General features: G+C 45.4%; 2 protein-coding genes across 2 annotated transcripts; one reads left to right on the top strand and one right to left on the bottom strand.

Moving 5' to 3' along the window:
- Positions 1–7,655: 7,655 nt before the first annotated feature.
- On the bottom strand, positions 7,656–11,301 carry PV09_09152 (uncharacterized protein). Its single transcript, XM_016363151.1, has 2 exons — positions 8,058–11,301; positions 7,656–7,993 (listed from the first exon to the last, which is right to left on the bottom strand). Exons 1-2 carry the CDS (start codon positions 11,031–11,033, stop codon positions 7,799–7,801), a joined length of 3,171 nt encoding a protein of 1,056 aa, XP_016209071.1. The 5' UTR covers positions 11,034–11,301; the 3' UTR covers positions 7,656–7,798.
- Positions 11,302–11,446: 145 nt separating this feature from the next.
- PV09_09151 (uncharacterized protein) lies at positions 11,447–12,710 on the top strand. Its single transcript, XM_016363150.1, has 4 exons — positions 11,447–11,520; positions 11,585–12,081; positions 12,136–12,257; positions 12,329–12,710. Exons 1-4 carry the CDS (start codon positions 11,513–11,515, stop codon positions 12,350–12,352), a joined length of 651 nt encoding a protein of 216 aa, XP_016209070.1. The 5' UTR covers positions 11,447–11,512; the 3' UTR covers positions 12,353–12,710.
- The last annotated feature ends 654 nt before the right edge of the window (positions 12,711–13,364 follow it).

Raw genomic sequence — 13,364 nt, 5'->3', positions numbered from 1 at the left:
TAACCCTAACCCTAACCCTAACCCTAACCCTAACCCTAACCCTAACCCTAACCCTAACCCTAACCCTAACCCTAACCCTAACCCTAACCCTATTTTTGAAAATGATCAAAATGATCACTCACGTGACAAATCATGTGTTACCTCGTAACAATAATAAGATAGTTATATTTATGACTTAGAATAGTATAAGCTTTAAGAGTATAAGAATATATTTAAACTAACTACTAGGTAAACCAGACGGTTGAATTACAGAGAGCTATAATATAGGTAGGGATAGGATATTTTATGGGTTTAAATTTAATGTCCTTATTACCTTGCTTATTTAGCCTAGAATAAGTAAAATAATTACTTCTACTAATTAGCAGCATCCTGATCATCAACCATTGGCTGATGCGTTCATTCTGCTTATTTTCAAGAAAATGATCAAAATGATTAGAATAATACTCACATGACTACTCACGTGGTACTTCGTAACACTCGAGGTATCTGCAAGTATGTGTTATTCTTATGATCCCTATGCTGTCGTGGCGCCTATGCCACGCTGTTATCACGCCGTACGTGACACATCTACAGTACTAGGCATAAAAAAAAGTAATTAGGTATTCCAGGGTAACTTAAAGTTAACATGTTCCAGGGAAGCAATAATAGAGCATATGGTCAAAAAGGGGTAATGCAATATATTCTGCCATAGCAACACATAGTGGCGTGGCCAAAACGGCGGAACGCGTCGCATCCCGAAGAAGTCTCTTAGAGTAGGCTCTTAGCTATTTAGGAATAATAAGGCTGGTACTGAATCTGAAATTTGAGCACCTTCTCTGTCCTATAAATCTGTAATCTAATAGGTTTTTTTTATAATTAATATAGTGCTTCTAAGGTAAGAGACTAGTTTTAAAGACTCTGGTTAGATACTACCATGATGGCTGCTTGTAAAATACTGGCAAGACGACTGATATATTGGTTTATTAAAAATATTTCGCCATAAAATATAAAGCATCTGGGTTTTTCAGTTTTGAGGCTATTTTAAATCCTGCAGAATCCTTCCTCTCTAAGGCAGTCGGCTCTTCCCGCACTGGTTTGTGAGTTCTTATCAAGCAAACAAACGCGGTTCATTGCATCCGACGGCTCGCTTCGCCGTGACATAGATTTTTGTGGAGAACTTCAGTTTATCATCTTAGTGAGCATTGTGTGCCTCGACGGTATGGGCCACTTATCATCTGCAAGGACTCGTGATCGAGAGCTAGGGTTAAAATGATTAACGCATGGTGGGGTTTTTACAATTCTTTTCGGCCCATCGCTTTCTACGTTCGAAGCTGACCGTGCCGAAAACATATACGAACATAGTCATAAAGCGTGAGCTACAGATGATGAATCGCATCATATTGCCGCAAACTTCAGATCAGTGTTTTGGCCAATCTGGCATTTTACAATGCTTTTCAAATATTCCTATTTCGCCGTAATTATTTTCCTTGCTACAAGTGTACATACCCTCCCATCCAAGAAACTCCCACCAATAGTAACGATCAAGAATGGATCTTATTATGGTGACCATTCTCCATCATTTAACCAAGATTTCTTTCTAGGGATTCCATTTGCTCAACCTCCAGTGGGTGATCTGCGATTTAAGAATCCAGTATCACTAAACACATCGTGGATCGGTGTCCGGAATGCAACGGAATATGGATTATGGTGTTATGGCACTTTCAATGATCCTGGCTACAGCCCTAGCGAAGATTGTCTGACTATCAACGTGATCCGTCCATCTGGATATGAAGGACAGTTCCTACCCGTTGCAGCTTGGATCTATGGAGGTGGCTTTTTTGCTGTCAGTAGATTAAATTCCATTGTGTATACTTTTGAGATTGACTCCGAATAGGGGGGATCGGCAAATTCCAAATATAACCTCAGTTATATTGTTCAAAACTCAGTTGAAATAGGCAAGCCAATAATTGGAGTCTCCAGTAAGTCCAGGCAAATGGAAGAAAAGAATCCGCTTATATGCCTTTAGTGAATTATCGTGTTGGTGGGTGGGGTTTTTTGAAAAGTAGCGATCTTGTGGCTGAAAACAGCACAAACATGGGGATTCGGGATCAGCGTTTAGCATTGCAGTGGATCAAAGAGAATATTGATGCCTTTGGTGGCAACTCGAGTGCCGTGACAATCTGGGGAGAGAGCGCGGGGGCTTTCAGCGTGGGTTACCATCTAACAGCGTACGGAGGTCGCGATGATGGTCTCTTTAGTGGTGCAATTGCGCAGAGTGGCAACCCTCTTTATTTAGGCCGTCCCACTTGGGAGAAATCGCAGCCTTACTGCGACAATGTGAGCTTCATATAGCAGCATACTGTATGAGGCGCGACGGTGACTGACACGAACGGACAGATCACGAAGCTTACGAATTGCACAAATGCTAAAAATACACTTGCTTGCCTTCGTGACGTACCTGCCGTGACGTTGGACAAGGTATTCACAAACACGTGGCAAAACATATTCTTTCCCCAGCCGGATGAAGATTTAATCCAGGGGTCGACCCTTCAACAGCTAAAGGACGGAAAATTTGTCAAGGTTCCTCTGTTGATTGGTGCGAACACGGATGAAGGCACTGCATTCCTTCCTTACACATTCAACACAGATCAGAACCTCACAGACTACATCCTTAGCCAAGGCCCTAATCACAAGACTGCAGATACATTGCTCGAAATGTATCCAGACATTCCAGCAATTGGAATTCCAAACAGTGTTGCCTCGCGCCCTAATACTACAATAGGGCTTTAGTACAAACGTGCCGCCGCGTACAATGGAGACTACTATTTCATCGCAGGGAGACGATTAACAGCTCAATCATGGTCCACGTATAATATCCCTTCATACAGCTATCGTTTCAATGCAGCGCCTTTCGGTGGACAAGAGGACTTTACAAGTGTTACTCATGGCGCGGAGCTCGCCTTTGTGTTCGACATCATCGAGGGTGGCAATTATAGCCCTAATCCGATCGAAGGAATGCCACAGAGCTACAAGGACCTCGCAAAACTCATGTCAAGCATGTGGATATCATTCGTTGTCGAGCGCAATCCAAATCAGCACGGAGTTGCTGGTATTCCTAAGTGGCCGGTTTATGATGCTTTGGACGGCTACGGGAACAACTTTGTCTTTGATGCGAACGTAACAAGCTATATTGAGACTGATATCTTTCGTGCAGAGGCAATCGCATACCTTTAGTCGCAATGGGCATCCCAGTATGGCTATTGAAGTATAGAGGTGGAAGATTTTGCCCTAACCATGCATCAACGTGCAAAAAGCCAAAGAGAACGAAAACTGAGAATTTTAACAAGCCTAGAGACATACCTAGAGCATGCACTTGACAAGACTCCAAGTCCTTAGACTCCTGTAAGAACTGCGTCTAAAACACGCAAAGGATTGTGCCATTGAAATTGATCTTCTGTTGCCCGGTTGATGACATCGCAGTGGTGACCCTTGGAATGCTGGCAGCCTTGTTCAAGTAGCATACATGCAGCAAGTTGCGGTCAGACGTGCCAAGGCAGCCCTCCCTTTTCGTCTTCCCGCCTTGCACAAAGTTCAGGTACAGCAACCTGCATGTCTTCACACCAGTTGTTCTCTTCGAGCAAATGGGAGGCACAGGTGTGTCCGGCTGAGCGCCTCCGAACTGTCAAACTAGAAACAGCCATAGCATGCCGTGCGAAGCATTCAGTTAGACGCACTGGAGAGTTCCGGGTAACTTGAATAATGGAACATGGCCCAGCTTTCATTTCCTGGTGAACAGCCAGAACGAAAACAAGGGGTGCATGAAAATACGGAAGGTGCGTGCACGGCCCAACACAGCCAGTAAGGGGCTGTTGTAGCACCCCCAAGGCGCTTTGGAGAATCTTCGTGGTGTGATCAGTTTGTGTTGAACTTATGACGTTGGATGACAGGCACCGCATCAATTTTATTAACAAAACTCAATCCTGCTCTGCGGCCGAGGATAACCGTTCCTTTGGGCTCGCTGCGGCTTCGATTTTCGCAAGGCACAGCGGGAACCTAATGATGACAGGGCCCGCCGGTCCGGCCACGGTTGACCTGTGCCGCACCGATGGCAGCGGAACTTGCCTCCAGGCGAATTCCATGGCCAGTCGGATCTCGCTTATCATGCCGAATTGCAACATGTTAAAGCAAAGGGAAAAATTCGATGGACCAATGATTGATCTTTGCGCACAAACTCACCGCGCGTGCATGAACAAAGCGCGGGCCCTGAGTCATTGCGATTGTGGAGGTGGTGCCAGCGCTCTTGCTAGGATCGATGCTTCCTAGACCCGTTTCCCCAGATCACGTCCTGACCTGGCGATTCATGCTTCCGGCTCCACCTCGTATCAATCAGCGAAACTTACGGCGGAAAGCGAATTTGAAGCATCGCTGCTGTTGGAATCATCACCAAATGTCACTTCTACTTGTTTCCGTTCTGCGGAAAGGCTACCACCTATGCGCTTTCAAACGTCTTCGGCTTGAACCGCCGACGGCCAGCCAAAGCCTTTTTTGAAGAAAAAAAAAACTTGTCACGTGCAACTGGAGCTAAGATGGCCTCAAACCGCGCGTTTGTCCGGCGTGGATGTTGATCCGCAAGCTAAGGCGACCTTCCAGTGGCCAAGTGAAAAAGGAAACCCTGAAATCGGCACCGTCGCCACAGAGCCTCTGACATTCGGTTGGCTAAAGGTCGAGACTAAGCATGCTGAGTAGTAATGGTACAAAATCACAACGTATTTTCGCCTCAATCATCGCAGGACGAAATCAAGAATGCTTTGGACATCATATTTCATCACACACAACTTCATCGACGGCATGCTGCTCCATGAATCGTAAACCAAGATCTTGTCCCTGCAATTGCCGCGGGCGACTAGTGGAAGAAGTGTGGACGTTTTGGCAAATGGTGCTTCTGCTGGTGTGTTCTCGACCTTAAGCCACAGGACACCCGTGCGGGGAAATACGAAACGTTCCACTGCTCTATGAACGGGTAAAGATAAAGTCTTGCGTGTTCAGGAGTGCTACGACTCGTGGGAGTATGAAAAATATAGGAGGCATAAATTTGTATGCTGAGCATTTGGAAAGGAGCCATGGAGAGAGCCTTCAGCCACATTGGATTTACACTTTCCGGGCCTTGCTGCAGGTCTAACGGTATTTTCCGCCCATGTGTCACGCCTTCACAAGTCTAGGAGTAGTCTCGAGTGTGTTTTAGGGACCTACATCCCTACTTGCGCGGTCAAAGATAGCCTTTTTCAACCTATATATCCTACTATCTGTTCCTCTGATGCTGATCTTAGCCAACTTCACTTACTCATGCTATTGATCGTCATTGATGCATTGATCTACCATACATCCCCTTATTCTCCGTCCTAACGGATTCGAGCATACATTGGGACACTCAATTCAGCTCGTCGAGAATGGCTTCCGTTCAGGTATCCGAAGATGGCATGACAGGTGGACTGCATACAACATTGCCCGTTGCCATGACGATAAGCGCTTTTACAGCAATCGCATGGTTCAATAGCATCGAATTGAACGTGATGATTTGGATGGTTTTCAAGCGATATCGAAGTCTCTATTTCTTCTCGCTGCTCGGCGCCTCGTGGGGGGTTATGTAAGTCTAATATCATACTGAGATAGACGTAAATCGCTAACATTTAAATTTAGAATATATCAACTCGCTTTTATCGCAAAGTTCTTCCAATTCTGGAAAAACAATTATGTTTCTTGCGCGTTCATTACTCTTGGATGGTACTTCATGGTAACAGGCCAGAGCCTGGTCCTTTACTCTCGCTTGCACTTAGTCCTTCGCGATGGGCGCAAGCTTAAATGGATTCTTACCATGATTATTGTCGATTTTTTTCTCTTTCACATACCGACAACCGTGTTCACCTTTGGAGTAGGTCTTCCTCTTTGAACTGCCCATGCTCTCAACAGGATTCTCGTATGCATCCAGTTGTAATACCTATTGTGTCGACAAATTGAAGTAGTGTGCTAACATGCCCCATCCTAGGCTAATTCCTCAGAAGCAGCGAAGTATGCTCCAATGTATAATCTGATGGAAAAGATCCAGGTGACAGCCTTTTCTATCCAGGAGTTCATCATTTCAAGTGTATATCTCTACGAAACGAGACGTATTTTAAAGCCTCTGCAGCATTTTCAAAAGTCTCGAACACGCCGTATAATGCGGCAGTTGATTTTGATGAACGTGGTTCTAATTCTTATGGACCTGGTGCTACTCTGCACCCAGTACGCAAACCTATATGAGATACAAATCACGTTCAAAGGTGCATATTCTCATTTTGTTTTCTATATCTTCTCTTTATCTCAAGTAGAATTCTGTAACCAGCTTTTTTTAACAAACAAAAAAAACTGGGAGCTTAGTCCATCATCGTTCAATCTACTGACGAAATTTGATTGTTCACAGGCGCTGTCTACTCTGTCAAGCTTCGTCTCGAATTTGCGGTTCTCAATCAGCTCATAAGCACAGCTTCCGGCGAACTCAACCACGGCGATTCTGTCGCATTGCATACACAAGAGTCGCAAACAAGGCTACCATCAAATCGACCATCTATTCGCTCACAATCTCAGCCGGGTCCGCAAGATATTCATTTTGATCCATTTGATGGCGCTAGGCCATTCATATATAACGATAAGAAGAGGGAAGGCGACCATACTGCTGCTGGTGATAAAAGGGCCTATTCGTCCTTTATTACCGCCAATCCAGGCGGCAAAAGAGGCTTAGGAGACACCGATGCGGGATGTGTGATAAAGACAACAGAGGTTGTAGTTAATGGCAGCAGCATGAGCATACGTGCGCTGGATGACGACGGTGATAGTCGTACGTCTTTATCCCGGAGGGAGGAAAGTAACTTATAGGCACCGATTCGCTCTCAATTCACAATTATGTTCAATATAAGTAAGAATCCAGAAGCTAATCCTTCCACTCATACCAGAGAGGCTCAACTACTCCAAGTTAAGACCAAATATTAAATATCAGTCCAGGAGTGTATTATAGCTCAGTTTTTACGGATTACTTTAGTAATCTATATCTTATAAATATTTAATTTATTCTTGGAATAAGTTGGGTAGAATTTGAAGTAATTTCCTAATTAGGCTAAGCTGGTACTTTAGAATTGGTTACCAAGCACGTTGTCAGGGTCCAGGAGTATTGATATTTTTCACCTGCAAAAGGAACCTTCTACAAGAGGATCACCCGATTGATATTTAGCATCTCCTTATATTGTAATTGATTGCATGGTACATGATGGCAAAGTGTGGATGATTGGATTATGTAAGGAGTATATCTGCGCGCTATTCCTTCTGCTCTTCTTGGGTACATGTATCATCAGTGATCTGATTATGCGGAAAGTAAGAGCCCTTCAACCCTCTGCGTTGTTACAAGGCTTGATCGCCTTCGAAGGTAATTTTATACATTTCCTATTTCTGGAAATGAGTTTTTCATCCTATGAAATCGACGCTGTGATGGGTGGACTCCAGCTCAAGTATTAGTAACGTTGGCTGCAGGAAAAAGTCCAACACCATCAAGGACTAGAACAATCGAATTGACTTCAAAAGCCACTATGTTCTATATTTACGAAAGAGTATTGACGCATGAGTTCGGCATATGCAAGCATAAGTTAACATCTTCATGAACACGAACCTTCTTTAAACTTCTCTACATCTATCTAGCTAAGTTTCTTATCCGCCTTTCTTGTCGTCTTTCGAATCGAACGTTCTTGTTTCATTTAAATACGACGAGCTTACAATGCGGCGTCTTCGCGGTTTCCTAGTTTCCTTCTTCCTCATCTTCTTCTCTCTCTGTTTCGCTATCCTCATCATCACCCTCTTCCTCGTCCTCGTCCTCATCAGCCTCCATGTCGTCCTCTCCATCGAGTGCCTGGAGACCATAGTCATCCTGAAAGCTGGCTAGAGTTCTCGACTGTGGCTTGAATCCAATATCAGAGAAATTTCTCATTAAAGACTGATTGAATAGTCAGCAATGCCTTCGTTTTATATTGAGTCCAAAGGAGGAAAAAAAAACATACCTCTTCCATGATTGTAGCACAGGTAATTACAAAATCTGTCTTCCCAGGTTCAAAGATCGGTAAAATGATTTCATTCATTACCTCTCGAAGCTGCTCTTTTGTTACAGCCTTGACTTGCTTCAGGATATGACTTCCCCAGTCTTTTGGTATTCCCTTCACAACCTGATTCACAAAACCAACTGCCGCGGCATTTATGGCTGTTGGCTGCTCATCTGCAAATGCAACAACTATGCTGCTTATTGCGCCTTGTAGTTCGAATTTTTCAAAATCGCGCTTCCCTGATGCGAAGTCTTCAATGACTTGGTGGGCGGCTTTATATGCCTCAAATGCATTTGGAGAACGGTAAATGCTGAAGCCGACGAGTCCAGTATCAGTTGAACGGCTGAAATTCGTACCATATGCGAGGCCAGTCCCACGCACTGCTACCCACAAAGGCCCTTCCACAGCATCAAGGTAGGACATCGCAACCATGAGTGCAGGCAGTTTCGGGTGCTGGTAGGAGTTCAAGCCTTTGGCTGTGAACAGTCCGAATGAGGAGTCAATAGTTGGCATTGGGACGATGTAATTCAAGCTCCCGGGATCTTGGGCTGCTGGACTCAGAACGCTTCCACGTGAATCTAGTGGCAGCAAAGTCTCCTTCGTATTCAAGCCTGCGACGAGTGGCTGCCACGTCGATACCGGATTCGCAACTTTATGCCAATCTGCAACACATAAAATGCGCATGTTTGAAAATGTAAGTAGAGACTTTCTGAGGTCTTCCAGCATGGTGATCACTGTACTTGGTTCTGACTTAAGTAATCGTGCAATACGTTTGAGGTATAAAGCCTTCACGAGAGTACATTGGGCTCTCGAGCTCGAGGTGGGCGCAAAATGCACCATGGCATCAACTGCATTTACCATGTCATTTCCGTTGCGTTTCTCGTCAGGTATGTCTGCAAGCATTTTTGACAACGTTGGCTTCAACCTGTTTGCGTCGAAGATGCTGTAGAATAGTAAGTCCTTTAGCCATTGAACCGCTACCGTGAACTTGTCTGGTTGCACAACAAGCTTTATGCAAAGTAATTCAGAGTTACCCAGTGCTCGCCCATTTTCGATTGTGTAGGTGATGGTATCCTTCTCTAAAGCCATGACTACCTGTTCAAACTCCATGCGTTTTCCATTCTTTTCAATTGGGGTAGAAAAGAAATTCATGAGATACATTGAAAGTAGCGGCTTCAGCTTGAGCGGAACCACGCTAGTGTTGAGAATCAGACTGAGGTGAACAAAGTTCGTCTGAATGTGTTCAAAGTGAATAAAAAGTGGAAAATCGTTTGCGCCGTCCTCGTCTACGATCTTCTGGATCTCGTTGTCCAGATGTCCCATCTGCTTCGCTAAACCCGACCTCGCAGTTATCGAAGATATAAATTTGATAGATTCGGTGCCTGGAATTTTGAAGCTATCAAGGATCTCGTCAGGTATTGGTCGGTCATTCTCCGCCTTCGCCTCCTCCAGTTTTATGGCCAATTTCTTTAAACCTTCTTCACCAAGCCTGTCCTGTTGCGCCTTTACACGAGCTTTTTCATCCGATTTCAGCTTTTCCGAGAGCTTTGCTGATGGAACACCCAGAATACTAACGTGCTTGTTATTTGAAATATACTTGGATAAATAATCTCGCCACTGCTGATCAGACCATTGTTCGAGAAGGTCAAATTCTTTCAATGTTCGCACTGCAGCTTCAAGATCGCTTCCATCGCGGTTTCCATACAGATGGTCCTCTATGATTGGGTCATTGAAGACTGTGTTAGATGTTTCTGTCGCATAGATAACTTGTCGCCGATATCTGGCCAAGCAGTCTTGCATGTACTGCATATCGATTGGAGATGATGCTGTTTCCTTCAAAACCTCGAAAAATCGGTCGTGAACTTCTTGCAAACGTTCTGTGGCAACGGCAGACAAATTGAACCATATCACGTAGTTTGGTCGACATTCGGTATAGTAATAGACAGCACTTGCAAGTTCCTCTCTCTCCACTAAAGTGTTCTCCAAGACCGAAACAGATGAACCAGCCAAGTAGGTGAGGAGCACGTTCAGTGCAGTAGATTCCAGGACATCATTGCAGTCCGGTCCAAAGAATGCTATCGAAATCTCGCCACACGATTCATCCTCTTCAGGAAATTCAACAACGCTCACCACGCTCTCTTCGATTGCAGGCGTCCGCTTTGAGTCTACCCACGGCCGTTTAAATGGGGCGTGCACTGGGGGAACATCATCCAGAATGCTATCTTCAAACTCGTCCAGAATTTGCAGTAGTTCTTGGTGGTCGACTGGCCCAATGAGGATCACACGCATGTTTTTTGGCTGGTACATCTCTTTATGAAACTCCCTTATACGATCTGCGGTCAAAACACGGAGGGCCTCCATCATACCTCCAGTTTCATAGCGAAAACCATCACCTTCAGGATAGAGCAATCTCTTCGCCTGTAGCTCCATGAGTTCGGATTGAGTGTTCTGGACGCCTTGCATCTCTGAGTAAACCACTCCAGCATCATGACCCGATCCGTCAACATGGTGAACCTCAGTGTAGCATGCATAGTCTGTCAAGGTAGGGACTAAGCAGTGTTCCAAATACACAGGTAAAATTTGTGCAAAGCCAGCCCAGCCTGCAGTATCCAACGTGTAGACGGTCTGATCAGTCCCAGTCCAGGCATTCGTAAACGAGTAGGCTCGAGTCGCAAGTCTATCCAGAACGCCTTTGTACTTATAGTTTTTTGAACCCATAAAGACCAGGTGTTCCAGTGTGTGTGGCGCGCCGGAATCATCGTGAATCTCAGTAGCAAAGGCAAAGTACCCGGCAACCTTGGGAGACTCCCTGTCCACGACTGCCACTCTCAGGCCAGTTCTCAGGGACTCGTACTGTGTCAACTCGGCGACAGCGTAATCTAACTTGAAATTTTGAATCTTCTTGAAATGAGACTTTGGCACGTCTGACGAAGGCATCTTTGCGAAAAGGAGGAAAAAACTCCAGAAATGTAAGCGTTTGAGATGGATAGCAGACCAGACAGGAGAAGAGCGAAGAATATGTAAGGGAAACGAGCAACAGTTTGGGCTTGTTTTGTCGTTCTTGGATAACCTTGGCCACGACTACAGCTTACAGTGTCTTTGCCACGGGACCTGAGGCGCACTGAGAGACTGTATGGATGAAGGCACTACGCAAAGATCTTGCATACGTGTTGACTCAGGCGAGTTTCGGCTTCGTCCGCTAGCCACAAGAAGTTTTAGCCAAACTCAAGTTACAAGATCGGTTGCACTGCGTTACCGGTGTCAAAGAATCGCAGATGACAGTGCACGGACCACTATCTTGTGGCACTCTTCCAGTCAACCCTGAACTTTTTTCCTCTTCGTTGGCCGATAAGCACATCCAAAGCAAAGTTTCATCATCTACCTGTCTCTTTATCCGTGTCATTTATCTATACAAGATGACGATGTAAGTGTAGCACTTCTGGTCACGGTTTGTGCAAGAAAAAGTTGAACTGAACAGTTGCGCGTAGATGGGATACTCTCACTGGCCGCAAGTCCAGCTCGCCATCGACACAGTCGCAACCTGGTGACAACGCACCCACGACAGTGTTCGCCGAGGCACCTTTCGTACCCGAAGTGCAGCAGGTCTCGGACTTCCTTACGCCTGACATTTCGCAGCTACATCCTCTTGCTGGTCTATCGCGAGATGACCTCGAGTACCTGACACTAGACGACTCCGTCATCAACGATTTGCCGGGATCGAGGTCGGCGCTGCCGTCAAGAGGATGGAGTGATGATTTATGCTACGGGACTGGATGCACGTATCTCACGGCGTTGACAATCGGCGGTGCTTGGGGTTTGGCTGAAGGCTTACGGAAAACCCCGGCAACAGCACCGCCAAAGATCAGATTAAATGGAGTGTTAAACGCCATAACGAGACGTGGGCCCTTCCTTGGCAATTCTGCCGGCGTCGTGGCGATGATATACAACGGGATCAATAGTTACATTGGCTATGCGAGGGGAAAGCGTAAGGCAGCCCAATATCTGACCTGGTCAACGATCGCACTGACGTAGGATGTAGATGATGCAGCAAACAGCATAGTAGCCGGAGCATTGGCCGGAGCAGTCTTCAAGAGCACGAGAGGAGTAAAGCCAATGATGATTAGCAGTGGAATAGTCGCTACCGCGGCAGGCACTTGGGCGGTAAGTCCAATTCATATACCTTTGCTGGCTCCACGAGCCAAATTTTTTCAACTGGCTAATCACAAGCACAGATGGTGCGCAAGATTTTCTTCTAGACTCGGCGTTTTATATCCCTTCACCCTTACTGCTGTCAATTACTGCAGGAACGAAAAAGTTGTAGACTTTATACGGCGTCATTGTATGCATTTGGACGGCATTTAGGAACATCTCTTCGGCATTCGAAGCCCTTCGATCAGGGTTACCGTTCTCATACTGTGTAATTGACCAAATTTCTCCACTCGAGCGATCAATTTCGCAATGTACAATAATCTCGGTTTGGAAGGTACGGAAGCATGGGACATTGGTATGCATGATAGTGCCGAAGGGGAGTGTGCTGTGGAATCGTTACGGGGCTGTATATCAGTCAAAAATAACAAGTACATTTATTTCCCTCCTTCTGCTAGTTGGTATCGCTTTCCCTTTAGTCTGGACTGTCGCGAGTCACAACCTTCCAAAGCCTAGGCTGATGAAATTCCTTGAGATTCTCTGTTGCAATCACTCCTTTGCATTGTGGAATCGCCCAAGGGCTTGAACGTCTGAGCACATGGCTGGAAAAATCAAAAAAAGGAGTTAAGATGGACCGGCCTCCCTCCTTTGAAGCACATCTTATTCTGTCAGAGGTCTGTGATGCTTTTTTGATGTGGGCGGAATGCAGGCATTTGCTCTTGGAATCATTGACCTTCCATGCTTGACAAATTTGGGTCATAAGCGTTAAAATATAAAGTATCTACATGAATGCTCTTGCTTTGTTACAGAGATACCGAGTGTTGCAGAAGGGCTCGGCTTCGGATGTACCGCGTCTACCATAGCCATCAATCATTTTCGTCGTCCTGACGGCTTCGAACTCGGCGGATATAGCGTATTCTTGCAACAGCCACATCGTCAAGATGTGCGTCCACGCTTGTCTTGAATGTGCGAAAAGCTGGAAAGTGTTGGTTGCGTATTTGATGATGAAAATCACATCGACAAGGTTTAGGTTTCCCACGCAGAAGATTGAAGCCAAATCATGTGATTGATCTTGGCAATGGTGTCGGTTTTCCTTTGATGAGTTGTTGCCTTATCATCGAT

The sequence above is a fragment of the Verruconis gallopava genome (assembly GCF_000836295.1).
Source record: "Verruconis gallopava strain CBS 43764 unplaced genomic scaffold supercont1.54, whole genome shotgun sequence".
Lineage (NCBI taxonomy): Eukaryota > Fungi > Ascomycota > Dothideomycetes > Venturiales > Sympoventuriaceae > Verruconis > Verruconis gallopava.
This window is presented reverse-complemented; position numbering and strand designations above follow the sequence as displayed.